At 51.6% G+C, this 26771-nt stretch overlaps 11 protein-coding genes across 11 annotated transcripts; 8 read left to right on the forward strand and 3 right to left on the reverse strand.

Moving 5' to 3' along the window:
* Positions 1-230: 230 nt before the first annotated feature.
* On the forward strand, positions 231-2371 carry N7477_000499 (T6SS phospholipase effector Tle1-like catalytic domain-containing protein; the record flags this gene model as incomplete). The annotated part of the gene is made up of 2 exons (XM_056962162.1): positions 231-359; positions 410-2371. The coding sequence occupies 2 exons, from the start codon at positions 231-233 to the stop codon at positions 2369-2371; spliced, it is 2091 nt and encodes a 696-aa protein (XP_056827165.1).
* A 1465-nt stretch (positions 2372-3836) lies between these two features.
* Positions 3837-4795, forward strand: N7477_000500 (uncharacterized protein; the record flags this gene model as incomplete). The annotated part of the gene is made up of 2 exons (XM_056962163.1): positions 3837-4331; positions 4370-4795. The coding sequence occupies 2 exons, from the start codon at positions 3837-3839 to the stop codon at positions 4793-4795; spliced, it is 921 nt and encodes a 306-aa protein (XP_056827166.1).
* A 769-nt stretch (positions 4796-5564) lies between these two features.
* On the forward strand, positions 5565-7309 carry N7477_000501 (flavin monoamine oxidase family protein; the record flags this gene model as incomplete). The annotated part of the gene is made up of 4 exons (XM_056962164.1): positions 5565-5690; positions 5785-5822; positions 5887-6275; positions 6333-7309. 4 exons carry the CDS (start codon positions 5565-5567, stop codon positions 7307-7309), a joined length of 1530 nt encoding a protein of 509 aa, XP_056827167.1.
* A 668-nt stretch (positions 7310-7977) lies between these two features.
* N7477_000502 (homeobox domain-containing protein) lies at positions 7978-9828 on the reverse strand (the record flags this gene model as incomplete). Its single annotated transcript, XM_056962165.1, has 3 exons — positions 7978-9411; positions 9478-9589; positions 9653-9828. 3 exons carry the CDS (start codon positions 9826-9828, stop codon positions 7978-7980), a joined length of 1722 nt encoding a protein of 573 aa, XP_056827168.1.
* A 1222-nt stretch (positions 9829-11050) lies between these two features.
* N7477_000503 (sugar porter family MFS transporter) lies at positions 11051-12796 on the forward strand (the record flags this gene model as incomplete). Its single annotated transcript, XM_056962166.1, has 5 exons — positions 11051-11228; positions 11293-11572; positions 11622-12353; positions 12400-12598; positions 12662-12796. 5 exons carry the CDS (start codon positions 11051-11053, stop codon positions 12794-12796), a joined length of 1524 nt encoding a protein of 507 aa, XP_056827169.1.
* Positions 12797-13273: 477 nt separating this feature from the next.
* On the forward strand, positions 13274-13686 carry N7477_000504 (putative RING finger domain protein; the record flags this gene model as incomplete). Its single annotated transcript, XM_056962167.1, has 2 exons — positions 13274-13362; positions 13506-13686. 2 exons carry the CDS (start codon positions 13274-13276, stop codon positions 13684-13686), a joined length of 270 nt encoding a protein of 89 aa, XP_056827170.1.
* A 340-nt stretch (positions 13687-14026) lies between these two features.
* On the reverse strand, positions 14027-16302 carry N7477_000505 (putative C6 transcription factor; the record flags this gene model as incomplete). The annotated part of the gene is made up of 5 exons (XM_056962168.1): positions 14027-14386; positions 14450-14732; positions 14797-15220; positions 15274-15995; positions 16049-16302. 5 exons carry the CDS (start codon positions 16300-16302, stop codon positions 14027-14029), a joined length of 2043 nt encoding a protein of 680 aa, XP_056827171.1.
* Positions 16303-16638: 336 nt separating this feature from the next.
* On the forward strand, positions 16639-17467 carry N7477_000506 (uncharacterized protein; the record flags this gene model as incomplete). The annotated part of the gene is made up of 2 exons (XM_056962169.1): positions 16639-16655; positions 16789-17467. 2 exons carry the CDS (start codon positions 16639-16641, stop codon positions 17465-17467), a joined length of 696 nt encoding a protein of 231 aa, XP_056827172.1.
* Positions 17468-18056: 589 nt separating this feature from the next.
* On the forward strand, positions 18057-18854 carry N7477_000507 (MBL fold metallo-hydrolase; the record flags this gene model as incomplete). Its single annotated transcript, XM_056962170.1, has 1 exon — positions 18057-18854. One exon carries the CDS (start codon positions 18057-18059, stop codon positions 18852-18854), a length of 798 nt encoding a protein of 265 aa, XP_056827173.1.
* A 3122-nt stretch (positions 18855-21976) lies between these two features.
* N7477_000508 (uncharacterized protein) lies at positions 21977-23281 on the forward strand (the record flags this gene model as incomplete). The annotated part of the gene is made up of 1 exon (XM_056962171.1): positions 21977-23281. The coding sequence occupies one exon, from the start codon at positions 21977-21979 to the stop codon at positions 23279-23281; it is 1305 nt and encodes a 434-aa protein (XP_056827174.1).
* Positions 23282-23726: 445 nt separating this feature from the next.
* cdcA (phosphoprotein phosphatase CDC14) lies at positions 23727-25699 on the reverse strand (the record flags this gene model as incomplete). Its single annotated transcript, XM_056962172.1, has 3 exons — positions 23727-24981; positions 25040-25571; positions 25651-25699. 3 exons carry the CDS (start codon positions 25697-25699, stop codon positions 23727-23729), a joined length of 1836 nt encoding a protein of 611 aa, XP_056827175.1.
* Positions 25700-26771: the final 1072 nt, after the last annotated feature.

Here is a 26771-nt window from a genome sequence, read left to right on the forward strand (position 1 = left end):
CAAAAAAGCACGAATGCTACTAGAGCGCGATGCCGAGCAAGATCCACTAGTAACTTGACGTATTCTGATCGTCCCGAGTAATGACATGTTTGGAATTCTAATCCAACCCCTCCACATCGTCCTCGTCATTGGCTCCTATGAGATGCATTAACCGCTGCTTCGTGCCAGAGTTTTTCGTATAAGCCCGTGTCCCCCTTGGTCGCGACCTAGATTAGGGCATTCGCGCAAAAATGGCGAATCCCCTGCTCCACCATGTGCCGCCGAATTCCAACCCGAAGCAGTTTGTACTCTGCTTCGACGGTACTGGGAATAAATTCGCCGGCGATGAGTCGGATAGCAATGTTTTGAAGATCTTTCGAGTTTGTTGGACTCCATCCCGCGAGACTTATGAAGACTAATCGAAATATAGATGCTAGATCGCAGCAAGAGCCATCAGTACCATTACTATCAACCTGGTATCGGCACTTACGTGACCTCCAAATCGCTGTCCAGCCATGGTCGCATCCAGCGCATCAAGTCCTGGTACCAGAAGGCCAAGGACTCCGCGATCGGCTCATCCTTCGACGAGCACGTTATGGGCGGCTACAAATTCCTGATGCGATACTATTCCCCCGGTGATCAGATCTTCTTCATTGGGTTCAGTCGCGGCGCGTATATCGCGCGCTTCCTAGCTGAGATGCTTGACTACATCGGTCTCCTGGAAGCCGGAAACGAGGAGCTGATCCGTTTCGCCTGGAAGACCTTTGCCAAGTGGCAGCAGCGCTCAGGTGAATCGGAAGAAAACCAAGAAGAGAAGAAGAAGCTCTTCGAATATATGAAGGCCTTCCGTGAAACCTTCAGTCGTCCGATCTCGCGCATTCAATTTATGGGTCTCTTCGATACTGTCAATAGTGTTCCCCGGTTCGAGAACGCGTGGATGCAGCGCAGCAAATTTCCGTACACTGCGCGTAGCTCCGCTCATGTGATTCGACATGCGGTGGGAATTGACGAGCGTCGCGCCAAGTTCCGTCAGGATTTGATATCTGGCAAACGTCCTCATGACAAGTCGCATAAGCGCCATCGCCCTCATTTCACGCCGCACCGACTGGAGCACCATCTGGCGCGCCATACTGATCCTCAGCACCACCTGCATCTCCGCCACCAGGATAGATTAGCTGCCCAGGCTGGTCAGGCTACTGAGAATCCGGCTGTTCCATCTATCCAAGTGAATGACAACGCCCAAACGGGCGCGGCTGACTCTGGAGGCCTAAGCGAAAGGGAGAAAACATTCGAAGAATTTGGCTGGGGTCCCGCTGCAGGCGAGTCATTATATCGCAATCACCCGCACGAGGGCTCTTCTCACCATGGAAGTGACTTTGAAGCTGAGAAGCAGCCACGGTACCGTCCCCCATCTCCCAACCGGAGCATCAATCTCGCTGTTCCCCACGGCGGTCCTGCTCCAACAGATGACAACCTGTCCGTACGCAGCGGCCAGTCTGGTGGCGGTCTCTCTATCCAGACTCCCAGCAACGCTGGGTTTGACTATGGTAGCGACGAGGAAGACCAAGACATCCATGAGGTTTGGTTCCCAGGCTGCCACGCAGACATCGGTGGTGGTTGGAAACTTCAAGACGGCGAGCTTTGGGCCCTAAGTCACGCGCCACTCGTATGGATGGTCCAGGAAGCCCAAAAAGCCGGTCTGGAGCTGGATGAGCGCAAGATGAAACAATTCCAGTGTCTGGAGGAGTACGACGGCGACTATACCCCGATCCAAGAAGAAATTGCCGCTCGACGACCCAGCCAAATCTGTCGCGAGGAGCACAACGAAAAGGATAACCCGAACGCCTACCGCGAGGCACCCGACGACAAACAGCGCTCAGCTGCCAGCCGCGACTTCTGGCACGCCCTGCACACATCCAGTACCAAGGGTCTTCTGCACGATTGTCTAGAGTTCAACCAAGGCCTCCCGCCCGGGTCCGTCATCTCCTGGAAAATCATGGAGTGGCTCCCCTTCCGTCGCATGGATCTTCAGCCCGATGGACAATGGAAACCCATCCGGTGGCCCCTCCCTCGCGGCGAAGTCCGCGACGTCCCCTTGAGGCAGAGATCCATGTCTCCGCCATCCGACGCATGCAAGCGGACCCCAAGTACCGGCCCGGCAACGTCATCGTCGGAGGCGGAGGTCGTGGCGTGCGGTTTGCGCCCGAGGAGAGAGGCATGGGTGAATGGGTGGTTCTCAAGAACGAGGGTGATCCAGTGCGCGAGACATACGTTCGCTCAGAAATGGCGGCCAAGTGTAAGGCGGAGTGGGCTCACCAGCTTGCGCATCATCCACACCACCAGCACTGAATCCCATGATGTTTTGCCGGTCCCTCGCTCCCGTCATTTCTAGATCGTCTACACATACCTATTGTTACCCTGTACCTCAGTAGTGCTCTCGTGTCAACTACCATCAGTTTGTCTAATAATCACAATGTTCCGAATGTATCATGTGAAAGATCGCTCTCGAGAGTCTGGATGTGTCTAGAACGCCGTAGCCCGGATCGAAATTGCTGCGGCCTTGCGTGCATGCCATGGCCGCGTGGACGAATGGGGAGTGGCGTATACCCATCGGGTCCACTGCAAGGCTGCGTTGCGCGGTTCGGGCAAAGCGATAACACCCGTACGGTATGTGTCAACTGGAGAAGGCCGGTGAAACGGTCCCTGGGTCTGCGGTGGATGACACGTTGGGCCACTTTTTTCTGATTCGGGAGTGAGCCATGGATTGACGACTCGGAATCGACTGGCATTATGCTCCACTCCCCGGCGGTGCCGCTGTGGGGGGGCTCACTTGGGGGGCATCCAGGGTTCTTGCGTGAAAAGCTTGGCTAGAGTTGCAGTGGTGGTGGAGAAGAGTAGTTTTGGAGGTCTCCTTCTATCTTGGCAGAAAGATAGGGTCAATGGGATCATTGGTCTGTTCCAATATCTGATATTTGCCACTGGTGCTTTCACAAATACTAGTGCTTTTTTTTCTCCACGGTCCTCAGTGATGACTCACGGCACGTCAAGCGGAAGGCTGGATAGGCAATCCCCTCTCCCTGCATTGAGCATAAGAGTGACGTTTTTCGTTCTTTGCTCTTCGTTCTTCGCTTTTTCATCATTTGACTTCCTGGGCGCTGTTCGGTTCCAAGGGCGAGAGCCCCGAGATTGTTCTTGGCCCAGGGACTTGCCCAGTATGAAATATATCGTATACTGCATGTTGCAGACCATGGATCCCCGATAGCTGCCATGGGGCTCAATGAGCGTAAGTGGGGAAGGGGCTCAGTTGGTGATGGCATATGCAAGTCATGAAAGTTGAGAGACTCCTGGATAATCAATAAGCATGTCTTCATCGTCCTTGTCTTAAGATTAGGGCGGGAAAATCTCGGGTCAGGAAAAATAAGAAGTTCAGGTAGACTGCGAGGTGTGCCTGTACGATTGACGGAGGAGAGCCTATCTCCGTGGCAAACCCATGGATGAACGCCCAGTGCTCCGCGATGCTGAAGAGATTGTTCGGCTGGGTTACTTTCTAGACGTGGGGATTGTCTGCTTTGTAGATACCTGAAAGAGTAGCAAAGCCGATCTCACGCAGGTCTACGCAGGGTCCACGGTCTGGACCTTGCCGCGTAGTTTTGCATTTGCCTCATCCTTTTTTTTCCCCCTCCTGAAGTCACCCTTTCAATCACCAACATCCGTGGCTTCTCGAAGCTTGGCCGGTCCAAGGTTTTCGATTCTTCGCCCCTGCCTTCTTTACATTATGCGCTCGTGACAACTTCACCTTCCATCACCTATCCTCCCACCCCCTATTTTCACCCGGCCTGATCGCCTCAATCACCGCCATGGATAGGTCACCGCGACCTGAGCTCATGCGCTCTCCTCACTCCGACTCCAGCGATCGCTCTGGGTGCAGCTCTGGGAGTGCTCCGGAAGGAGTGGGAAAGGAGGACGTCATGATCACTTTGTCGCTCTCCCCCGAAACATCCGCGCTCCCTCGGACCCGATCTCCTTTGGCTCGATCGCATCTGCGCTCGCGGTCACTAGTTGGTATCCCTGGCATGCCATCGATGACGCGCGCCTATTCTTCTCCAGGGCTGGACTCCCGGGGACGATATATCTTCGTCAACGGCCGCGGGGGTTCCGCACCTTCGATGGATGGCGCAAAACGACCCATGATGCCCTTTCAGATGCGCGCCGACGATCACATCGAGACCCGTCTGGGGTCACTCAACATTTCCGAGACCATCTCTGAGAATGCAGAGCTCGAGACCATCCCGCGATCCCCCACCTCCCAGCCCGGCTCCTCACCGGTGCTCATGCCGCAGACTTTCCCCCGCGTCGGTCGCATGCGCTCCACTTCCCCCTTCCTTTCCAGCAGCCCATCAGCAGTCCGCCTATCTACAACTTGCCGCCCATGCTAGGCGGCAAGTACAACGAGTCATATCCAATTCACTCTGCATCTTCCACCTCCTCCATGCCCTCCACCCCGACCAGTCTGCGATCGCGAAGTCCCAGTATCTCGTCGCTCGAAACCATTCCCGACATTCCTGACGAAGAGGAGGAGGCTATCGAGGAAGACGATCGTATCGCTGAGCTCAAGGCTGCCGCCGATGCCGCCGATGCCGCGGGCAACGGCAACCGCCGACGCGGGGCCTTGGATACATCACCATCGACGGCATTCAACACCATGCGCGGCGGATCCAACGTTTACACCACACGCAGCGATAAGCGCAAGCGATGGAGTGTCTGCGGCGCTGAGCGACGCCAGGATCTGGACTTGGAGACTATCTGGGAAGATTGAAGAGGGAGCATTTGCACATGCCCGTAGACCCCGTCTTCAGTCTTCCTGAAATCCTCAGAACCCCTTTTTCCGGGACCGCATCATTACTGTACTTCGACGCATCCTGCTCATTACGAGCATCCGTCTCCCCAGCTGGAGTTGATCTTCACTGGAGCTGGCACTCTCTTGTCCCCGTCGCATTTTGCCCACATCCACCCTACTTGATACCCCCTCCTTACATTGTATCCGATACGTACATATCCCTCCCCATCTATCTTTGCCCAGCGACATCATCGAAAAGGAGTTTTATTGCGGGTGGCGCTTTTTGTTTCCGGCAGGAGGACAGACCCGGCACATGGCTTTCCATGGATTATGCAGCGCATGATCCCATCTTGTTCTGGTTTCTCGATATCATCAATTCAATGAATTCCCAAATGAATTCCAACCCTTGAAATTCCTTCCTTGGTTTAATTCGAGCCCAAGCCCTAAACCTCGACTGTAGATCAACAACACTCCAAGCACGCCCTGCATAGTTCCTGCGTAGACGCAAAACAGCCCCAAGATCAACAGCTTCGGCCAACTCTGGACTGCCAAGCGTCCCCATAGATCCATGGACAGCCAATCATCCCGTCTTTCGGTACCCTAGGGCCTCCGCCTTTTACGACCCGTGGACCACCGTAGTCCTTGCAATCACTTTTGAACCCAGGGTCTTATGCTCAGGAACCTGCTCAGGCAAACACACGAGGCGTTCTGTCGCTTTCCGATTTCTTCTTTTAGTCGTGCAAGGACCATGGCTTCGAAACCCCATGTTGGCGTGATCGGCGCGGGACTGTCGGGTCTGCGCTGCGCTGATCTTCTCATTCGGAATGGAGTCCAAGTGACAATTCTGGAGGCAAGAGATCGTATAGGTGGGAGGGTACGTTGGATTCCACGATTTCATGAGGCGCAGATATTCTGTTGGATGCGTGATTCTGGGTTTGCAGGGATGCTGAAAAAGCTTATCTCGCTAGGTGCATCAAGGCAAAATCGGCGGTTATCCTATTGATCTGTATGATTTGTCTCTCGTTGCCCTCTTTTTGGCCATCGTCACGGAAGGTTGACTGTGCTCACAGCGGTCCGAACTGGATTCATGGCTCGGGCGAGAACCCGATCATGGATATCGCCGAGGCCACGAAAACTGTCTTCCATGAGCCGGAAGGCACTAACATGATCGCTTCACGCGATGGACATTTCCTATCTGAGGAGATTGCGACGAAAGTCTCTGAATTTGTGTGGTCGACTATCGGAGAGGCTTTCGCGTACAGTAACGCCCATGGGGAGAGCATTCCGCCAGAGACAAGCCTGTTTGACTTTTTCCTGGAGAAAGTACAGCAGACGAGATTCTCAGAAGAAGAGAAGAAAATGTATCTGGATGCTTGTAAGCTGTGGGGCGCGTTTGTGGGCGATAAAATCGACCGACAGTCTCTCAAGTTCTTCTCCTTGGAGGAATGCATTGATGGGAGTGAGTGTTGGTCCTTCTAAGTTTTCAGAGACGTTAACTGATTCGCACCGGTGATAGCAAATTACTTTGTAGCAGGCACCTACAAGCATATTCTGGCCCATGTGGCCAACACGGCCATCTCCCACGCTGAGATCAAACTCAACACGCCTATTGTGCGCATCGAAGCACCACAGAGCGATGACTCTCGTTCTCCAGATCAGCAAGTCACAGTGTCCACTGCTACCGGAGAATCCTACACCTTTGATGAAGTCGTGGTGACCTGCCCCCTCGGCTGGCTGAAGCAAAACACCCACGCATTCGTCCCATCCCTGCCAGACCGACTCCTCCAAGCCATCGACAACATCTCCTACGGACGTCTAGAGAAAGTTATCGTCAGCTTCCCACGCGCATTCTGGCACGACGCAACTACTCCCAGCAACGGATCCGAGGAACCCAAATATCCGATCTTTGCCCAATTCCTCGAACCATCTTACACGGATGTTCCTCAGGGGATCGAATGGAACCAAGAATGTCTCTCTCTCGCCTCGTTCCCCGAAAAGCACGCTCAACCGACTCTCCTCTTCTACACCTACGGACCGGCGGGAACACACCTCGTGAACCAAATTGCGGGTTTAGATCGCTCGTCAGCGGAGTACAGGACTATCCTGCTCAAATTCGCGGAGCCGTTCTATTCCCTTCTTCCTGGATATAATCCCACTTCTCCGGACTGTGTTCCGACGGATATCTTTGGCTCATGCTGGCAGAAGGATCCATATGCAGGATACGGGTCCTATTGTAATTTCCAGGTTGGTCTGACGCAGGCTGATAAGGATATCGAGACACTCAGGTCCTGTCCCGGTGTGGGAGAGACACGCGGACTGTGGTTTGCGGGTGAACATACGGCGCCGTTTGTAGCGCTCGGGACGACTACGGGGGCTTATTGGAGTGGTGAGAGGGTTGCGGCGCAGGTTTGTGAGAAGTTAGGGCTTGGGAAGATCGGGACTGGGGTTCTGAAGGGCGATTCTTTGCCTTCGGGAGGAAAGTCGAGTTTATAGACTTGGTGTACTTACGAAAGGAGAAGTCTCCTGGTCATTTGATGTACATTGCGACTGACAGATATCCGATGAGAAGCCCTTTTTGGAGGTATTGTAGGATTCAAGTGCAATTGTTGTTACTTCTCGTCCTGATGAAGGACAACTTTTAGGGATGAGCGATCAAGCCAAGGCTTTCATAATGCTATGATCTCGCGCTGAGACTCACCTTTGACTCTCACTTGAGGTCAGTAGCTTGTGATACTTGTGTAGATTTGATGACAATTTAAAGAAAGAGGTCTTGGTCGTTACAGAGATTCATTCCAGGATTAGTAGATCTATACCGGGATCTCGGTCCCACCGTCCAGTCGCAACCACCACCCAAAACAAGACCAGGCAGACATCACAGGCTCAATAGCCAACCAAGTTGCCCCTATTCCGGAAAAGCAAGGCAATCAATAGTCTCAAAGCCCTTAGAAGGAGGCCAACAGACCTCGAGGGCAAGGGATCATAGTAGTTCACGTGACAGATGTGGCGAAGACCGCTTGCAGGCACACATCGCGAATCATGAAGAAAAGAAGATACATCACGGCTGCAATAAAAAAGAAAAAGAGAACAAAGGAAATGGAGTTTAAATGATAAATCGACAAACGGACGAATCTATACTGGTCCTCTTTGTCTCATTCTCGTTCCTATCGCCATGCCCCCTGGCTCAGGGATAGAAGTCCCTGGACACAGTCCAGATCATCTTCTTGACTTCCGGCCGTACCGCTGGACATGAATGCCGATACATCTGCATCTAGATCGGTTGGGATTTTGCCTTGTGTGCCGGCTGGATATGGCCGGTTGCGTTTCCCGTTGCCTATAGTGCTCATTCGGCGGTTGGTATTGGCATCCCGCAATACCGGCCGCGGAGCATGCGACGTCGTTCGACGGCGGATTTGTGATGAACGTGTACCTGGAACCCAATTCTCCTTGTCTGAATCACCAAGATCAAGTTCGAGATCATCTTTATTGGACCTGGATGTCATTGACTTTGACAATTTTGATGGTGTGTGGGAGACCTTGTTACGCTCGGTCTCTAATCTGCCCAACGATGAGACAGTGCGGGACAGCTTCCTCCTCTTTTCACCCATGGATTGGGAGATAGGCGTGCGGGCAGAGTCGGCGTGGATTGAAGTATAGCTCTGTCGTGCCGACATGGTACGGGACAAAGAGCGCTGGGAACGTGACTGGAAGAGGCCGGGGGAGAGATTAGGAGCAGTTTGAGAGCTGGTTGGAGTGGTAATAGCGCTTCGCGCATCTGTGTCGAAGAATGATTCCCAGTTGCGAGGATCACGAGAGCGACCAAATGCCCTGTCGTTGTCGATCATGCCCACCCGTGGGGTGGCCGGGAAGATGGCACTACTACTGCGACGCAAGCCCGTCATCTTTGTCCGACGAACAGAGAACATAGCCACTCGGTTCTTGGACGGGGACGGCTCATTCTCTGCACGGATCACAGCCTTGCCGTCCGACGACATGGCAATCCTCAACGCGCTCCGGCTCTTTGGGGGAGACGGTGTCATCTCATCCTCCTTGCGCACCATGGCTTCCCCATCGAATGAAAGTGACAAACGCAGTGATGGAGGAGATTTGACTGGTGTTGTTTGCACAGCCGCCAGCTGCTCTTCACTAACACTCTCAGTACGAAGGTCCGGTACCGATCGTTTCCTCTTGGGAGCTTGCAGTAATGACTCTTCCGCCGTGTCCTTCATGGTGAGTCCCGACTCTGGCCCATGAGATTCCTCTTGTGTGGTTGGCGGGGTATCCTCAGCAGCCTCTGTCGCCACACTTGTTTGTGTGCTCTGCAAAATTTCAAACTCGTCCTTTTCTTCTTTCACCGAATCCGACTCATCGGACAACTGCAACAGATCTCCACCCCAGGATTTTGGCCTAGTATCCTCCGGTCGGTCCAGGACATCACCCAGCTCTGCCCCACTCGAAGACCCGAGCTCGGCGAACGCGTTATCATCACTCGGGAGCCCCGACTCGTCTGACATACTTGATCTTGGCGCGAGAAACTCGTGCGGCTGAAGAGGTTTGGATTTCCGGCGGTCGTTCTGGCGGCGGTTCTGGAACCAGATCTGTCGAGGAGTTAGTCCTGCGGACACCGGGAAGTTTGAAGACTGTCAAGTCTTGGCATCGCCTACCTGCACTTCTTTCTCGCCGAGCGAGACGCGGTTCACGATATTTGTACGCGCGATCTTGTCCGGCTTGGGATTTTTTTGATATTCTGTCTCCAGAATTTTGTGGTCCTCCGGGCTATTCGGGTCATGATTGTTAGACAAAAAGACGCGTACCGGGTATTCAATACCCCAAACTCACCTGGTCCGTCGTCGTTTTTGCCGCGCTAATAACTTATTATCGACGCGAGGAGGGAGGTTTTGGGTGAGGGTTTTCTGGGAGTGAACCAGGAAGGCGTAATGGAGGGTATTGGAGTCGGTGGCCGGGAGAGATGGAGAGGACGAAGCCGCCACCACCGAGGACTCCAGATCGGACATAATCAAATTGACTGAAAGAGCATGGAGAAGATCTTGAAGAAAGAAGAAGGATCAAGCCCAAGCGGAGAGTGAGTGAAAAGAGGGTCGGGGCTGGAGAAGAAGCGAGCCGAGTATGTAGAAGCCCGCAGTGAATCGAATCGCGTCGCGATGTGGACGCGGAGGTAGAAGAACGTGCCCGCGCTAGTCAAGATGGTGCGCCTCCGAGGTCCCTACTACTTCTGTGGTACACGCGCTCTAATGACCCATACTTTATCTATTCTTCTACCCATACTCTACAATTGAATTGAAACTCGTTGTTCTCTTTGTAAGACTCGCTTCGTCCCATAGACGCGCTTGTTAGGGTGGTTGGAAGTCATTCGGGAGTCTCCACTAGGCCCTGGGCGTGGTATGGCCGATGGGGACTACTCGCGTGTCCCACGTCACCTTGGTGAGATGCGCGAGATCCTAGGAATCCTAAAGTCTCCGACGCCTGATTCTTGGTATTTAACATTTTCCGTGCCATCCTTGACTCATGATTTTTGTAAAAAATTCGATCAGGTCTTCAAAGCCTCGAACGCGAAATGCGCGTGTTCACGTGACGCCAAGGATCCATCTGAACGTGTTGCTTGAATTACCTTCACGCATTATTGGAAAACCGCATATGCCTGAATTCGTAGGGATTTTCGTTGAACCGGGCGATGTATCTCTAATCAAGTCATTGATATGCACCTCGTGTGTACTTTGAAGCCTCACTGGGGGAATTGGTCTCTCACTCCTAGCCTGAACTAGCCGAATTTCTCGACGCTGCAGGCGTCAATATACATAATGGGGCTAAAAGAAAAAAGTCACCGTAGCCGACCGCCTCCACCAATACGCTGTATGATTAAAGCATCACTATAGTCATAGAGCCCATTTAAAGCATCTAAATATTACCACTGGCCATGACGAGCCGTGCGGGGATACTCATCGGCACACCGGTAACACATTTGGGCGCATCGGCCCTCCGACAGCGGTCCCGCAGGCCACTCTGATAGGATCGGATCTTCGATGGACCCGAGGCTCGAAGGTTGGGGACCGGGCAGAATGTTACCCCGGGTTTCTTCAATCCTGGTCAGAGATGTTTTGCGCTCCAGCTCACCTCGTCTTGTTCCCCCCGCTTTTCAACAGCGTATTAATAAGGCCGGGATGGCCTCCCCGCTTGCGGTGTAGTTTGGATTCCCCGGATTGACGTTGAAACTTCGCAATGGGTCGATTTTACTCTATCTCTGTGGCCTTACTAGCGGCTACAGGGTCGTTCCTGTTTGGGTATGATAGTGGTGTTATGACAGATGTCATTGAGTCGCCAAATTTCTTGCGGTATTTCAATACTTCACAGACGTCGGCTATCATTGGGGCTATCAATAGCACGTACTCGGGTGGAGGTACGTCTTTCTTGCTTGCTAGATTGGTATTCCGTGGAATGAAAGGACTGATCGATCTCAACAGCGATGATTGGCTCTTTGCAAGGCGGATTGACAATGGATCGCTTCGGCCGCAAGTTCACTATTCAGCTGGGTGCCATCATCTGTGTAATTGGCGCAACGCTGCAGGCGTCTGCGCAGAATTTCTCCATGATTCTCGTTGGCCGTATACTAGCAGGCTGGGCTGTGGGGTTGATGTCGATGTCGGTACCGGTCTATCAAGCCGAATTTGCACATCCACGATCCCGCGGTTTGATTGTTGGACTGTCGCAGCAGATGATTGGCATTGGGTTCATTGTCAGCACGTACGTTCTCTGTTTCTTCCTCTTCCCGTTCAATGCTCATCCAGGCAAGATGGATCGGATACGGATCGCTTCATGCATCAGATAGGAGCCAGTTCCAGTGGCGCTTTCCATTAGCTTTCCAAGTCGTCCCTGCTTTGAGTCTTGTCATTGGCATGATATTCCTTCCAGAGTCCCCGCGGTACCTCATTGAGAATGGAAGATTCTCGGAAGCGATGCAAGTGCTTGAAAAGACGCACTCGGATGGAACAAACGACGACTGGATCGAAGCCGAGTATACCGGTATCTGCAGGACCATCGAGGCTGAAAAGAACATCGCAATGCCTGGTTGGACGCCGATGTTCACAGTTCCACAATGGCGCACACGCATGCTGTACGTCTCGGTTAATCCTGCCACTTCCATTTCTGACAACAGCCGGGCCAGACATGGTCTCGCCGTTCAAGCATTCACGCAGATGACCGGAATCAACGTGATCAGCTACTACCAGACCATAATGTACCGAGCTCTCGGCTTCACGGGCTCTCGAAACACGCTCGTCGCAGGCCTCTACAATTGCGTCGGCCCTCTCGCCAATCTCATCTTTGTAGTCTATTTGCTCGATCGAGTCGGACGTCGCAAGCCCATGCTCTTCGGCACCATCGGTATCTCTTTAGCCCTGATCTGCGAAGCGGCACTAAACTCAAAAAATTCGAACGGTGAGCGCATCGGGTACAGCATTGGCGGGGTGTTTTTTCTCTTCGCCGTTTCGATCATCTTTTCGATGTCTTTTGGGCCCTGCAGCTGGTGAGTCTCTCCTCGATCACGCCACGGCGAGACTAACGTCTGGAAGGGTGTACATGGCGGAGGTCATGCCGATGCAGATCCGTGGCAAGGGCAACGCCTTCGCCGTCGCGGTCGGGAACTGGGGCGTTAGTACCTTGTGGAATCAGGTGTCGCCCATCGCGCTGGATCGATTAAAGTGGCGATTTTATTTTGTCTTCGTGGCGTGGAGTAAGGTCTCTGTCCCTGTCAATTTGAGCTGGGCTGATGTGTCTTTCCTCGTGTAGATCTCTGCGTGTCGTTCCCCGTGATCTTCTTTTTTTTTTCGAGAGACTAAGCTCAAAACGCTGGAGGAGATTGATGGGCTATTTGGCCAAGGACCGGAAATCATATCCGAGAGAGAAGAGGCTGGAGTGGAGAAGGATATAGGGGTTTCATCCACGATAGAAGATACTGCAATTCACTAGAGCGGAAAGCAGGAGCAATATAGTATAACGGGTGGACAGGGTGGATCGTGCAGCGTGGAAAGTGGAGAGTGAAGAGTGGAGACGGTTCCCCAAGTTGATGGCCTCACCAGTGTAGAATCAGACCATCGGTAGAGATGACCCAAGTCCGACCATCTCACCATGTTCCACAAAGCACGTACAACCCAGCCGATCAGCATTCCCAGCCGCTAGCGACTGGGCCCGCGTATCCCTTCCGCCACCACGGACGGCGATTGGTGGTGAACCAGGAGATACGATTCCATGATCCCATGAAGAGCTGTGAGCTGTGAGCTGTGAGCTGTGAGCTGTGCGTCTCCCCGCTTTGGACGATCACGGCTCCCTTGTCAAGGAGTTGACTTTAATGACCACCTGAGCCGACCTTTCGACCTTACCTTTTCCTCTTTCCCCTTTGCTCTCCTTTCTCCATCTTATGAGACTTGAAAACTGGGCTCAGGGGAGATGGCTGAGAATAACCTCAAGACGAGCCATATGGCTATCGTCTTGGGGATTGGCCTGGGTGTCGTGTTACTGATCATATTGAGCCTACTGTGAGTTTTTTGGGTGGGAGAGTGTTCGGACTTTCATTCTATTCGATCTACATGTTCACCTCTGGCCCCTTTCCTGAACCGCTGTCGCAAATCTCCGACTGTCCCCCGGGCGTGTGTAACATTGACTGAAATGAAATCCCCAGTCTCACAATCATTGTCAACCGCCGTGATCGCCAGGCTTTTTTGCGATCTCGGAAAACCCCGGATGAGCGCCTGCGCAAGCTGGATGACGTTGCACCGACTCGCACGTTGGAAGTCTGGTTTACCAGTACAAAAGACAAAATGAAGCTTTCCGATGCCGTCGATAGCCAATTTGTCTGGTAGGCTTGATCTTTGTGTCGTGGGTGACCGGAGACTGACAAATCTAGTGCTGTCTGTCTGGAGCAGGTCGATCGTACAGAAGAAATCCGAGAGTTGCGGTGTCTACATGTTTTCCACCGGGAGTGCTTGGAAAAATGGTTTCTGGGTGACCACTTTAATTGCCCGCTTTGTCATAGGGCCTATTTTGAGGCAGACAATCCGCCACGGCACGATTGTATCTGGATGGTATGATCCCAGCCGGGGTATCTGATGCGATAAAATAACGATCTTACGTCCTTCATTCATAATGGTTCTGAGGTCTCGACTCAGGATGCTTGGTGCACCTCATTCCATGCGTAAACCGCTAGGGCGCAAATCCTCCCTCTGCAGGGAAATACTCCGAATTAAAATCCCAGGAATTGTAATTCGACCAATTTAAGAAGCTGGACAGGTCGGATGTCACATCGTTCACCGTGTCTGCCAGCACCGGCTGCGGGTCGAGCAGGCGATCAAGAATGCGAGACAGATTTTTCTCGGCTTCTTTGCATGTCCGGTAGTTACCGTGGCCGGGACGTGATACCCAGGAGAGGAGCGAGATGAAAACGCTTAGATTGCGAATCAGCTCTGCCCGTGGAAGAACGACAGAATGGGGACCAGGTTGGTGAGATTGATGCAAAAGCTCGAGCAGAAGAACACTGGCACTGGGAAGGCCATATGTGAGGGCCTGTATATCTGTCAGCAAGGTGTGCCTTAACGAAGGCTTGTGAGCGACGCAAGGGAATCATACAATCCACGAGTAGTGTCTGTCAAGATCGACCATAGGATTTCGCACGGAGGTAATGCTAATCACAATAGCTAAGATTCTGCGAGACACATCACAGAGCGCATCTTGATTGACACCCGCATGCTTGATCAAGGCACGCTGGAGCAGGAAGCAGGTATAAAGATAGTTGAGATAAAGATAGACAATCGTCAGCCAGCCGTCGTGGAAATCATCATTCTTTCGACGATCGTATCGGAGGTGATCTGGCGCTGCTCTCCACACGTCGCGCACTCTTGCCTCTATGTCACTGTTCGGGAGGCCTACATTAGCTGCGAACACAGACCACCTTCAAGAAAAGGTTTCTTTCTTACTTGGATTTCCGAATCAAGTCATGTGGCTCAAGTGTGCCCAATGCGAGCTCCAGTGTCTGCTCTCTGTATACTGAGAGCTGGAATCGTAACCTCCCAGAGGTCATTCTATAACGAGCGCCAGAGGTATTCCAACCGGCGCTATCAAGTTCGGAGATAGCTCTGGTCAGAGCCTCTCCTCCCTCCACGAGGACTGCATCGCTAAGGTCCAGAGGAGCCGCTAGCGTACAGAACCGATAGTTCATTAATGGGGGCCGACCCACAAATGTCGCCATCATTTTGTCCATATAAAATGCCGATATGAAGCAGCCTCTTCGCCATTGACGCAGGAAGAAGGGGCAGTTGTCAGGTCCTTCGCCGTCTAGATGCAGTCCCGAGGCATAGATCGTGGCAACCAAGTCACCCAATCGGCGCCACGCTTGGTAGCCTATCAATACTTTGTAAATAAAATCTTGTAGTATCACAAAGACAAAAACATACTAGAGTCACCATATTGCTGCGTCCGTAGCATGACATCGGTATACTGCAAGAAAGCCAACAGTTCGTTGGCCGAAGAAGCCTGGTCGCAGAAGCTCAGGCAAACACTACTTGCCACGGTCACTTGCTCAAGAAGCCGGTCTTTTGCACCCGGATCGTCAGTTTCCTGCGAGAATTCTGGATCGTTGTCCGGCGTGATCGCCAGTTGCTGTCCACACGTGGTTAGTATATTGCCCAAAGCCTCCCAGCGAAAATTTTGGCCAATAAAAGAATCGCAGTATTCCTGCACCGTCATAGACTGATGTGTCTTCAATGCCCTTGAAGAATTCTGGAAGATCCGCGTGGCCAAGTCTTGCAGCTGGGGCTTTGGGTCATTCGGGTTGAAGCCATCGAAAATCTCCGCAATCGATCCCAAGATCGCATCCATAATCATTTTAGGCACCACTGCACTCCAGCTGCTGCGATAGTATCTATCAATCAGCTGCCGACGGACATTGAGATTGTATAAAAGCAGCAGCACTTCTGCCCCGGATTGGACCCGGTCCGGATCCACCGAGACAGCGGGAAACGCGTATGTGCTTTCTTCCGGCTCCAGGGGGATCTCATTTCGATGTTCAGCTAGAACAGCTGTGAAGCTTGTCGAGCCCAAATACCCCGGGAGAGCAGTAGGTGGCTCTAGTGGCGTGTACAGACGCCCGCCACCTATTGATCCAGGACTTGAAGCACTTTGGTTTGTTAGTTTTATGAGGTTCCACGGCGGGGTTGGGTGCATTCGTACTTGGAGGCAGGCTGGCTGGTGAGCCGGCTTGACGATACCCGCGATGGAACGGCATGATCCGAGAGCCTTCTTCTGGTCATCGGAGCCGGGTGATAGAAACATTGGTCGTTGATTCGCTTGAAAGTGCATCTGCGGCAGACAGGCCGCTCGTGGTCGCATCGCTGTTTGGACCGCCGACAGGGCTCACAGGACTGCAGAGCGCCATTGCGGCGTGTAGCCGGAGATTGCGATCGGCGATCATCGTTCTTACTCATTGTAGACAACCATGAGAAGTAAGCACGGATCGATGGAAAATATCTGCGATATCTAGAGATAGATGAGCCGGGGGGGGCAAAATGCTGCGCCCGAAAGGGTTTAGCGTGTCAATTCTAGACCTTCAAGCTGCTTTTCACTGTAGCGCTTTCATTCGAGAGGAAAGATTGCTATTGCTAGAAAAGGCTTAATACTTTTCATCCTTTGCCTAGATTTGCATCGTACTATCCCCTGCCCCCCTTTCCCACCGTTCACTGTGACTCATTTAATTACAATTGCATGTTGTCCCACATGTAGATAATTCGTTGCCACGGCCGATCATAGGAGTCGCACATAGTATGGGATGCGCCCAACTGTTCGTACAAATCCCTCACGCCAGCTGCTGGCATCTCATATCTTCTAGCGTGCAGCTCTCCATAATCCACCCTTCGTCTTCACAATATTAGCTCTTTACGAACCGGTCATTTTCAATTCCTCCTTGTCACCAGGAGACAAGATCTCTGGGAGCCCCGAGAGAAAGCAGAAGCGACTCTCCACAAGGTCCAACGCGGGTGGGATTCCCTCGTCATCGAGAGATTTGCGCAAGTCGGCATACGACCCGTTCCAACACGCCTATACAATCGACAAACTCATCCGGAGCTACCTTCGATGACGGTAACACTAACAACAAGACACCAAGAATCATGGAGCTATAGTATCCCCAACCTGGAGCCAGAATTGGCCGAGCTGGATCGGCTGTTATTGTCCGATTGGGATATTGAAAAAGAACGTCCGCTCAGTTTCGCACGGCCCGAAAGCTGGGCTTCATGGCGCAGTCTCCCTTTCGTCCGTCCCAGTGTTCTTTTGGTGTTTGGCAGCCGGAGTTATCTCTCATTGCCTAAGGCTCAAGATGCCAAGATGCTTACAACCGGGACAGGTGTTGGTGGTAGCGGTGGCGCTGCACACAGGATGGTCGAGAAGGTTGTGCTTGACGCTTCACACACAGTAGTGCTTGAAAAGATCAATGAGTGTGCGGAAGTGGCGGCTGATTGGATTCAGCATTGGTATCAGAGTTGGTTGGCGGATGAGAGGGGCATGGCTGAGTACAAGAGTAATAGGTCGGATGCAGATATGATCAGAGCTTTGGATGGTAGTATTCAGGTGGCGAGGATGAAGCTAGGATCGTAAAGACCTGCGGTGAAGTTGTAGACTGCTCATCTCATGAACATGGATGATTCCATTCTGTGATAGCTTGCCGTATGCTGTTCTATCGACAAAAGTATTATTTTTACACCGGGATAAGCCGGATCATCTGCATTGGACTATTTCACTTTTATTTTCTTTTCCAAGCTACCGAAGAATTCGAATACAGATTACTCCTTCGACATGCCCGCTTTCTTTCCCAGCGCCCCACTCGGATCGCGCTAAACGTGGCCAATTACAGCCGACGGGCAAATTGTGGCTCCGGTCTTGGCGAAATATGATACCCTTTTGGGTCAACAAGCATCTGGAACTCGCCTCCAAGTTCGTGTTTGCGTCAATGATAGTTATTTAGTCTGATGACCAAGTACAAATTATTCGGAGCTCTCTTCTAATCAATATTTGTCAGTATTTGTCAAGTCCTATTTACCATTATGCCAGAAAGCCTCCACTGGTGGACATAAATAGCCGGGTCTTCCTCGTAGATGCTCCAGAACAACATCCGCCAACAGTATTTTACCAACTCTTAAGAAAGTCCTCAACATCACAAAGATCAACTTTAGTTTTCTTGTCAAAGATGACACCGACTCTTCACATCACCCATATTGGCACTGCCACCGCCATTTTGAACATCAATGGTGTCAACTTCCTTACCGACCCCTTCTTCTCTCCCGCTGGCACCTCATGGTCCGATGAGCGTATCACCCTGACTGTATCCGATAGTCCTGCTTTAAACCTCAACCAGTTACCAGTGATTGACGCGGTACTGTTGAGCCATGAAGACCATTTCGACAATCTGGACGACCTTGGCCGCCAACTACTCAATGGGCGCCTCGTTTTCACTACCGTCGACGGCGCCAAGAACCTGGCTCCTCGCCCTGCGGTTCATGGAATGAAAAAGTGGGAGAGAATCAACATCGCCATCGCTGGGAAAAAGTTTGAAGTGATTGCTACTCCAACTCAGCACATTCCAGGAATGGAGTGCACCGGATTTATTATTACCGGAGAAGACTTCGGTCATGGTCGGGATGGCCTACCCAACGCGATCTACTTCACCGGAGACACAGTCTACATTGAGGAGCTCAAGGATATCGCGAGCAGGTACCATATCAAAGCAGCTGTGATGAATTTGGGTAATGCTCATGCGCCAAACTTTGCGGATATGAGTGCTCCTCCGATTCAGGCTACAATGGATGGCAAGTCTGCGGCTAGACTGTTCCGCGATATCAAGGCTGATGTGTTGATTCCGATGCATTATGAGTCTTGGGGGCATTTTACTCAATTTGGAGAAGGGCTGAGACAGGATTTCGAGGAGGAAGGTATCAGTGATAAGATTTGTTGGCTGAAGCCAGGCGAGAAGGTTACAGTCTTTTAGATCTAGCTCCTTAATTTAATCACGAGATTGATCCAAATGTGAGATATAGCCTCGATTTAATGCAAATTTTCGCCAAACACTAGAAGTGATGCAGACAGTAGGCCCTTTTGGATCAATTGGGCGACTACTGCCTTGATAGAGTTAATGCCGCTTTGGTGACGAGCCTGATCCTTCTTGAACCATACATATGCAGTCTGCGCGGGAAACAAGGTTGACACTGGTCCAAAGAGCTTCATCTCATCCTGGAGTAAATAGCTCATACTTGAACAAATCCTATAGGCTAAACGATCCGCTTCGGCTTGGATAGCATCACAGTTCAGATCTCCGGCCAATACATCATGTATCTTAGTGGTCCTGGGAAAACGTAACAAAATGTTCTCTATCTCTAGCAGGCAGACGATCTGGAAAGACCAGCAATGGGTCAATCCGTTTGCAACTGAAATGTTAGGGAAGTAAATTGGGCTCGAGGAAATATGGGAGATGTCGAAATTGCTGGGATTCGGGTTGGGAGTTGAAGAAATGGTAGGTGTCATTGTGAGGCCCAAGCTCTTCTCCCAGGCGGAAAGATGACTTGAGACTCCCAGGAGGGACCTTATCAATGCCCGCAAAGCAAGTGAGTTTTCGTTTTCGAGACCAGATACCCCCAGGGAGATATCGACTTGCTGTAGAATCGATGGTAGAGCCGCAGCCCGGTTAAATACTTCTTGGGCATGAGACGGCGCTGTCACCGAAAATGGAATGTTCATCCAGGTCTCGGTGGCTAAGAATGTTGGCTGTCGATCACGCACTGCTTCGGCGATCTGAGAAAGACATTAAAATAAAGTCTCTTGCGTTCGGACTCTCGTGTAAAGAACCCACGATAAATGGCCGAAAGCCTAAGAAAAGCTTATGAGGTATCCCTGATCGTAGTGCTTCTGGACCATAACTCTGAAACAATGTTCCAATAGCTTGGAGATGCATCTTGAGAGCAGGCGCAGAATCCGGAAGCATAAGCTAAACTATTAGCACAATATTGGTTACTATTACCAGAGACCACGTACCTCCGCCAAGGCAAGACACATGATAGCAGCAATCAACTCAAAGGAAAGACCATTAGCAGCAATTTGCCCACGCAATGTATGAATAGCGTCGTGGTAACTTTCTGGGGACTCAACGTCACATGAACGAGGAATATTCCCTTTCTGTGAGGCAAGCAAAGTCGCTAGTGCTCGTGTGGCTTTTGAAAGCACCGATGCATCGCGGGTTAGACAAGGGAGCATGGGAAGTACTTCAACCCACGCGCCACATATTTGAGCTTCCTCATGGTGACGATGACCAAGTGTACCGAGGATATCAGGAAGGTAGCCATTTTTGACGAGTTCCGCTATTTCGCTCATACGCGGGCGTCCATGGGGTCGGAAAGTCGACAGTGAAGGGGAATAACTGACCCGTTTCGTTCCCCCTTGTTGGCGGCCCCTAGGCAAATTTTTAGTAGGGACTGTATGGGCCTTGCGGTTGGCGTGCTCCGATGCGTTCCGAGAGAGTGTTGAGTCTAGTACACTTTGACGAGCACCCTGAGCGATAAATGTCCAGTCGCTCTGGTACCCGCAAGTTCTCCCAGTAAGCACGCATTGGCTACACCCAGGCCATTTTCCATCACACTGAGGAGTTCATTAGCTACATTATTCCATGATAAACTGAATGACAAAGATAGATAGGTTGCAATGTAAGGAAGAACCGTACGCCTAATTTCCGATCTCGACAGGGCTGACAGACGGATCTCTGCTTGACTTTCATGAGTAAAAATGAACAAACAGCTGGAGGTGCCTGGCATGCGCGAGCAAGTCACTCTAAATTGAGTTCAGGAGGGCATGGGAAATGTCTTGATGTAGTAATAACTTCGTAATTGCTAGCGTGGAGGGGCAATTTGCTCAGTCATCCGATTGCGGGGTAAACAGCCACGCTGACAGTGCCATAGACCTCGCCCTTAACCCGCCGGATGACCCTTGCTTTTGTCTGTCATTATAACAACAACTCAATTCATCAAGTTTTCTATCTTTAGGCCCGCATGCTGGAAATTACCTCTGCTGCTCTCTTCTTTTAGTGAATACGGTGGCAGATATATACTAATTTCACACCCGCATTAGCGTATATTTACGCAATCTTCTTAGAATGATAGAATGATGTATTATCTATAATAAGAACGGACATAGGTTCCGGCTATCGTTTATAATCTTAGAGAAGCTTAGCGACAAAGTCCCCGGATCCCGCCGTATTAATCGTACTATAGAAGATACGCGAAAAGACTTTGCCGTCTTCAGTATACGCCGGTAGTACCTAGTATTGCTAGTCGCGATAAATTTAAGATACTTATAAAGGAATTATACCGAGCGGTAATTACCCTATATATCTAAACCCAAGAACAACACACGTGAAGCTCTCGGGCAACATGGCGACCTTTCCGCCGGTGTTCATTGGCTCGCTTCAGGCCATTGGAGTGGCATTGTAGGGTCCATAATTAACCCCGTCGAGGCTACTGCACCCTTAGTCCCGCTTATTCTATAAATAAAGTTCTCTTTATCCCCCTCGGTCTTGGCCTGTGGCGTGTTTGGCTAATGATGTTCTTTGCTGTGCGGGACCTAAGACAGGGCTGGTCAACAGTCAGAGACCTAGGCTTCGGTTATCTGGGCAAGATGTGGTCCATTAAACGTTTTTTTGAGCCACAAATCCCACCTGTATTTACCCCGATAATTCCAAACAAAAGTTCCTGGTTTCTGCGAGATCGGAGAACTCTACTTCGCACGCTATGGCTTGCGCACGAGCTTGATAAATGGTCGAACTCAAATCTGAAGCTTTTCCTGATCTTTTCACGATCATTGAATGATTCTCCAGGAATGCTCTTCGCCAAATCCAGCACACTTCTCTCACTATGGTTGGGGTCCCAAAGAGCAAAGGATGCCAGACATGCATCCAGCGACGTGTAAAGGTATATTCTTTACCATTGACACTCTCCTAATCGTCATCCAGACTGCCGAACAAGCCTAATTATCTCATACAAATAGTGCGACAGGCGACTCCCAGAGTGTACACAATGTGTGAAATACGGCACCGACTGCCCCGGCTATACCCGCCCACATAAGTTCATGGACGAGGGCCCAATCTTACACCAACGATTCGGCAAAAGAACACCAACATCGAAGACTACCGAGTCAATCGACGAACAAATCCTCCCCTCTCTAGTAGCCCAATCAATGGGCAAGCAACAGCCCGTCATCTTCGGTTCTTTCGTAATCACGGCATTCAAACGATGGTTCGGCCTGAACAAATATCGCGTCCACGTCCCATGGACAACATACGTCGCAGGAAAGCTAGGGCAAAGTCCAGCCTTCGACGCATCGGTCTATAGTCTCAACGCGATCTTCATGGGCCACGCACATACCGATACCAATTTACAACGCTCCAGTCGGGAGATGTACAGCAAGGCACTGCGACTGTTCGGCAAAAGAATCCACGACCCGAATCAAATGAAGTCACGCGAAAGTGTCAGCATAACCATTCTCCTCAGTCTATTCGAGACGTACTCGCGAACGGATCCAGACTCTTGGGCTCGTCATGCTGGTGGTACGGCTTTACTCATGGCGCATCGTGGTCCAAATGCTCATTTGACGGGGTTCGATCGCTGCCTGTACCTGTCCTTCCGAAGCTTCATTGTCGCCGAGGCTTTTGTGAATGATAAGCCGTGCATCTTCGAAAGACCTGAGTGGCAGGCTCTTATTGATCAAGTGCGGAGTGAAGATATGGCCGATCCACGCGTTGACGGACCGATTGCACTCTTCATTGATCTACAAGACCGGATATTTATGGAGGGTTCCAAGGTCCCGGGCTTACTTTTCCAGGCTCGCAGACTTCATATAGAGTCCGATAGGGAACAAGCTTCTCAATTCCTGGCATTGCGGTCTCTGCAATGTTGCCAGGCTCTTCGTAGGCTTTCTACGCAATTACGGATCGCGGCAGCGGCACAGAGCTCGCGGGCTGATGTTGCTGGGGATGGTGCCAAGGGGGCATTCATTGGACCTGTTCCTTCCACATTTCCACAGGAAATCGCCAATAGTGTATTGAAAGGGTCAGACATCTGTCTGTATATTCTACAGATGTTACTTGACTACCTTGCATGCCTCGAGAAAGACAAGACAGGCCATATGACGCGCAAATCCTTTCAAGGTGATCGGGAAATGTCGGATCCCTTGCCATTTCGGATTGTGTCCAAGTTGAAAGCAGACATGAATCATGATATCATTCCCGCGAGTGAGTGGTGTGACATGGCGGCTGCATCAATGGGACTCGAAGCGTTTGAGGTCCGTACTTGTGCTGTCGAAGACTCCGATTTTACTCACTTTCGAGGCAACTTGAAGGAACGAGGCACGGCCTCATCTATACCGCGGTACTGATAATAGGTACACATCCACTTACAGTACCCAATACTGCTACGACTGGCAATGGAAGAAAAGAACATTATAGACGAGAACATGAGATGAATTGTCATGTCGCCGTGGAATTGTAACATACAAAGCCGTTAGAAATCATCATGTCATGGGCGCAAGAGGAACCGAAAGAAATGCGATTCAATCAGAATCAACCACGGAAGTCCCAGGCATGACGACTTCCAAGATGCACGCAGTCATTTATAAACAGCAGAAAACCAAACGCCGCGCAGACATGACCCAAAAACAACCAATGTCACGCCAGGAAAGACCCCGAAGAAACCATGAGACAGAGAAAGAAAGAGAAAACATTAAAGCATGGAAATGCATCAGAAAGGGGGTATGCAAAATGATGTCCCGTGGGACGGAAGAATAGAAAGGGTCATCAGTTGAAGGGCTAAGATCCAGGCCCTTATTGGACACGTGTGACACGAGCCGGGCTGGCAGATGTGCTGCCAACTCGGCCGCTGGGCTTTCGCACTCCTCGTGATTCGCTCTTGCTGCTGTCTGTTGCCCTCCTAGGGCTAGATCGAATCTTGCTCACGGAAATGGGAGCGCCGGCGCTCTTGCGGCTTGAAGGAGTCTTGGGAGTCGTAGTCTCAACCCAATTCTCACGGTCCTCGTGGATGCCATCAGTCAATGTGTAACTGGCTGTGACAGTTGCAGAGTAGCTAATGGAGCGGGTTGTCGGAGAGGCCACAGGGGACTTGGACGCCTTCTTGGCTTTCAGCATGCGCAATTGAATTTCCTCTTCACTCTCACTGCTTTCATTGCTTGCCCGGTGCTTGCGGCTTGTCTGCTCCTCATACTTGTTGCCATCACGGTCTACGGCCAGAGAACCAGACGTAGTCCGGGCATATGGGTGGTGACGGGAGTCCTTGCGATGTGATTTCCGAGGCTGACCAGGAGTTGGGGCGGGGAGATTTTCCTCGTATTGGCCAGCTCCCTCGTTGTGATCGATCTCGCCAAGGGCAGCGCGCTTAGAGTGGCTGTTGTTGGGAGGCGTGGATACGGTGCCATTGCTAGCGCGCTTCTTGGTCGAAACGCGGGGAGTGACCGGGGCAGATTGAGCAAGCTTCTCGCGCATACTATCTTCGAACCACCACTCGCGGAAAGCACCCTGGTTCAGATGCAACCAGTGCTGCTGAGGACCCACGACCATGCCGGGGCGCATGAATCGCATGAAGGCAATGACCTCATTCGCGGTGAAACCATAGCGGTAGATCAGGTAGGCACCGATCAAGCATCCCGTGCGACCCAGGCCAGCCTTGCAGTGAACTGCAATTCCCTTGTTCTTGATGGTGATCATGTCATGGGCAAGTTTGATGAACTTGCGGACCAATTGCAGAGGCGGGCAGGTACCATCCTCAAAGATCATGTCGATGTGGGAGATTCCCATGGCAGTGAAGTAAGAGGGGCAGTATAGCTCGGAGTTCAATCGCACTACGAGACCGACATTTCGAGAGGCAAAGTGGACGAGGACATTCTTGAAAGGGAGGGGAAGCTTGGTCGAGCAGACCTCGGAGATGGAGGATGGAAGCTCATCGTACTCGGGAGTATTCATAGGGATGGGCGCAACAGGCTGCTGTTGAGGCGAGGCGAAAGCGAGGAAGTTGGGGGTTACCCAGTTGAAGTCACCCATGTCGACTCTCTCGAACTTCTCGTATCTGGAATCGGAATTAGCAATGCGACTCGACTCGAACATAAAAGATATCGAAAACATACTCTTCGAGGTTGAAATCACGAAGGCCACACAGGCCTTGCTCTTTGGCTTTCCACACACCGTAGACAACATCTTGGATGTTCAGGATAAAGTCCGCCTGGCTGTACCCCGCATCGCGGAAGGGCATGTAAGGTGGATCGGCCTGCGCAATTGGCGCAAGGGCGAGGTGGGGTGGCCATGCCTGGATTAGGACCATGTAGCATGCCACAATGCAGGCAGCATTTGCACGGCTGCGAGGATCCGTCTTGCTGTAGAAAACCACGGGGCGATCGCTGTTGGCCGGATCTCCGAGGATCTCGTGGAACAGCACGGCGAAGCGGTACAGATGACCGATGTGCAGAGGACCAAAGTCGGCGTGGAAAGCGTTGTAGAGGAGGGTGTCGTCAACGGTGAAGTATACGGGAGATCGGCGCTTGGTAGTCGGTGTCGTAGGCTGTGTCCGACGCTTGCTGGGAGACTTGGGAGTGTCGAGCGGGAACGGGAATGGTGTCCTTGAGCTCGGGGCGGAGTCATAAGACGCCAGATAAAGACGGTCTGTTGTTGTTTTGTTGTTAGACTCCAGCATGCGACGAATGCGAGATATGAGACATGCGCAGCGGCGGCGGCGGCTTACCTTGGATGTACTCAATCATCTGGCCGCCTCGGCCAGAATCGGTGGTCATTGTGAACTTCGGTATAGAGCACACGACTTGACAGGGTCAATGATAAAGAAGGTAAACAATGGGAAGACCGGCAGTATCGTCAGTCTGTCGTCACTGTTATGGCAAGCCAGACCAATTGTTGGGATGCGCTCGCGTGAGAATGGAAGAATGGAAGAATGAAAGCAGGCGAAGTCTCAAAAGCTCATGGCCTGATTGAGTCAAATCCAGATGGAAATAACGATAGAGTCCCACGGGATGCAGAAGAGTGTTAAGAATAAAAGATGAGGGGAGAGTTATGAGAAACAAATCTCATGGGACAGCTGCCATGCCACGCTAAGCGGCTGTTATGTTGTGCTGGGCCTATTTGGGCCTAGCGTGAGCCGTTGACGCGACAACGGCCCGTTACTGCCTGAGGCTATGATAACTTCTGCCTGAATTCAGTGGCTTCACCCAAAACAAATGACAGCTCCATAGATTTGACAGCCTATGAGATGAGCTCGACCATCCACAGCTGCAGCCATGGCTCCCAGATCTTGACTTGCACACTTTGTTTCCTTGGTAACATTCCATCGTGGTTCTCAAGTATAGCCGAGCCTCGTTTGATCACATTATCGATGCCTGAATCGGGCTACCCATCAAGTCGACATTCCGTGTGACCAGCTCCATGTGTTGATGGTTGATCTCGTATCACCTGCTATGTTAGTGTTTGCCTCGCGCCTATGGGGGCGGCTGCACTCCCCGCAACTGTGTCTGTCGTTTATCTAGTCGCATTTAAGGCTTACATCTCCCTAGTCCGCGAGGCGTAGCTCCTTCTTTAATGATATTCCTGGAGACAACGGCCATGCTGTCAAATGACCATGAGAAACACGGACTATTGATCTCGATGATCTCCCTTGATGCTCTTACGATGAGATCAGACCGCCAGGTCTAGCCGGCCCAAGCGCGAACATCTTCGCTGGCCAAGACGAGAGAAAACAGACCAATGGACACAAACACAGGTATGACGGGGCAACGGAGACATTCGCCACTGAGGCGCGTTGTTATGATTATGATGTTTATCTTCCGAGGCGGCAGTCGGCCCGAACCACGGCAA

Source organism: Penicillium maclennaniae, assembly GCF_028827695.1.
Source record: "Penicillium maclennaniae strain IBT 15551 chromosome Unknown utg000001l:1.0-3280838.0:1.0-3283122.0, whole genome shotgun sequence".
Taxonomy (NCBI): Eukaryota; Fungi; Ascomycota; class Eurotiomycetes; order Eurotiales; family Aspergillaceae; genus Penicillium; species Penicillium maclennaniae.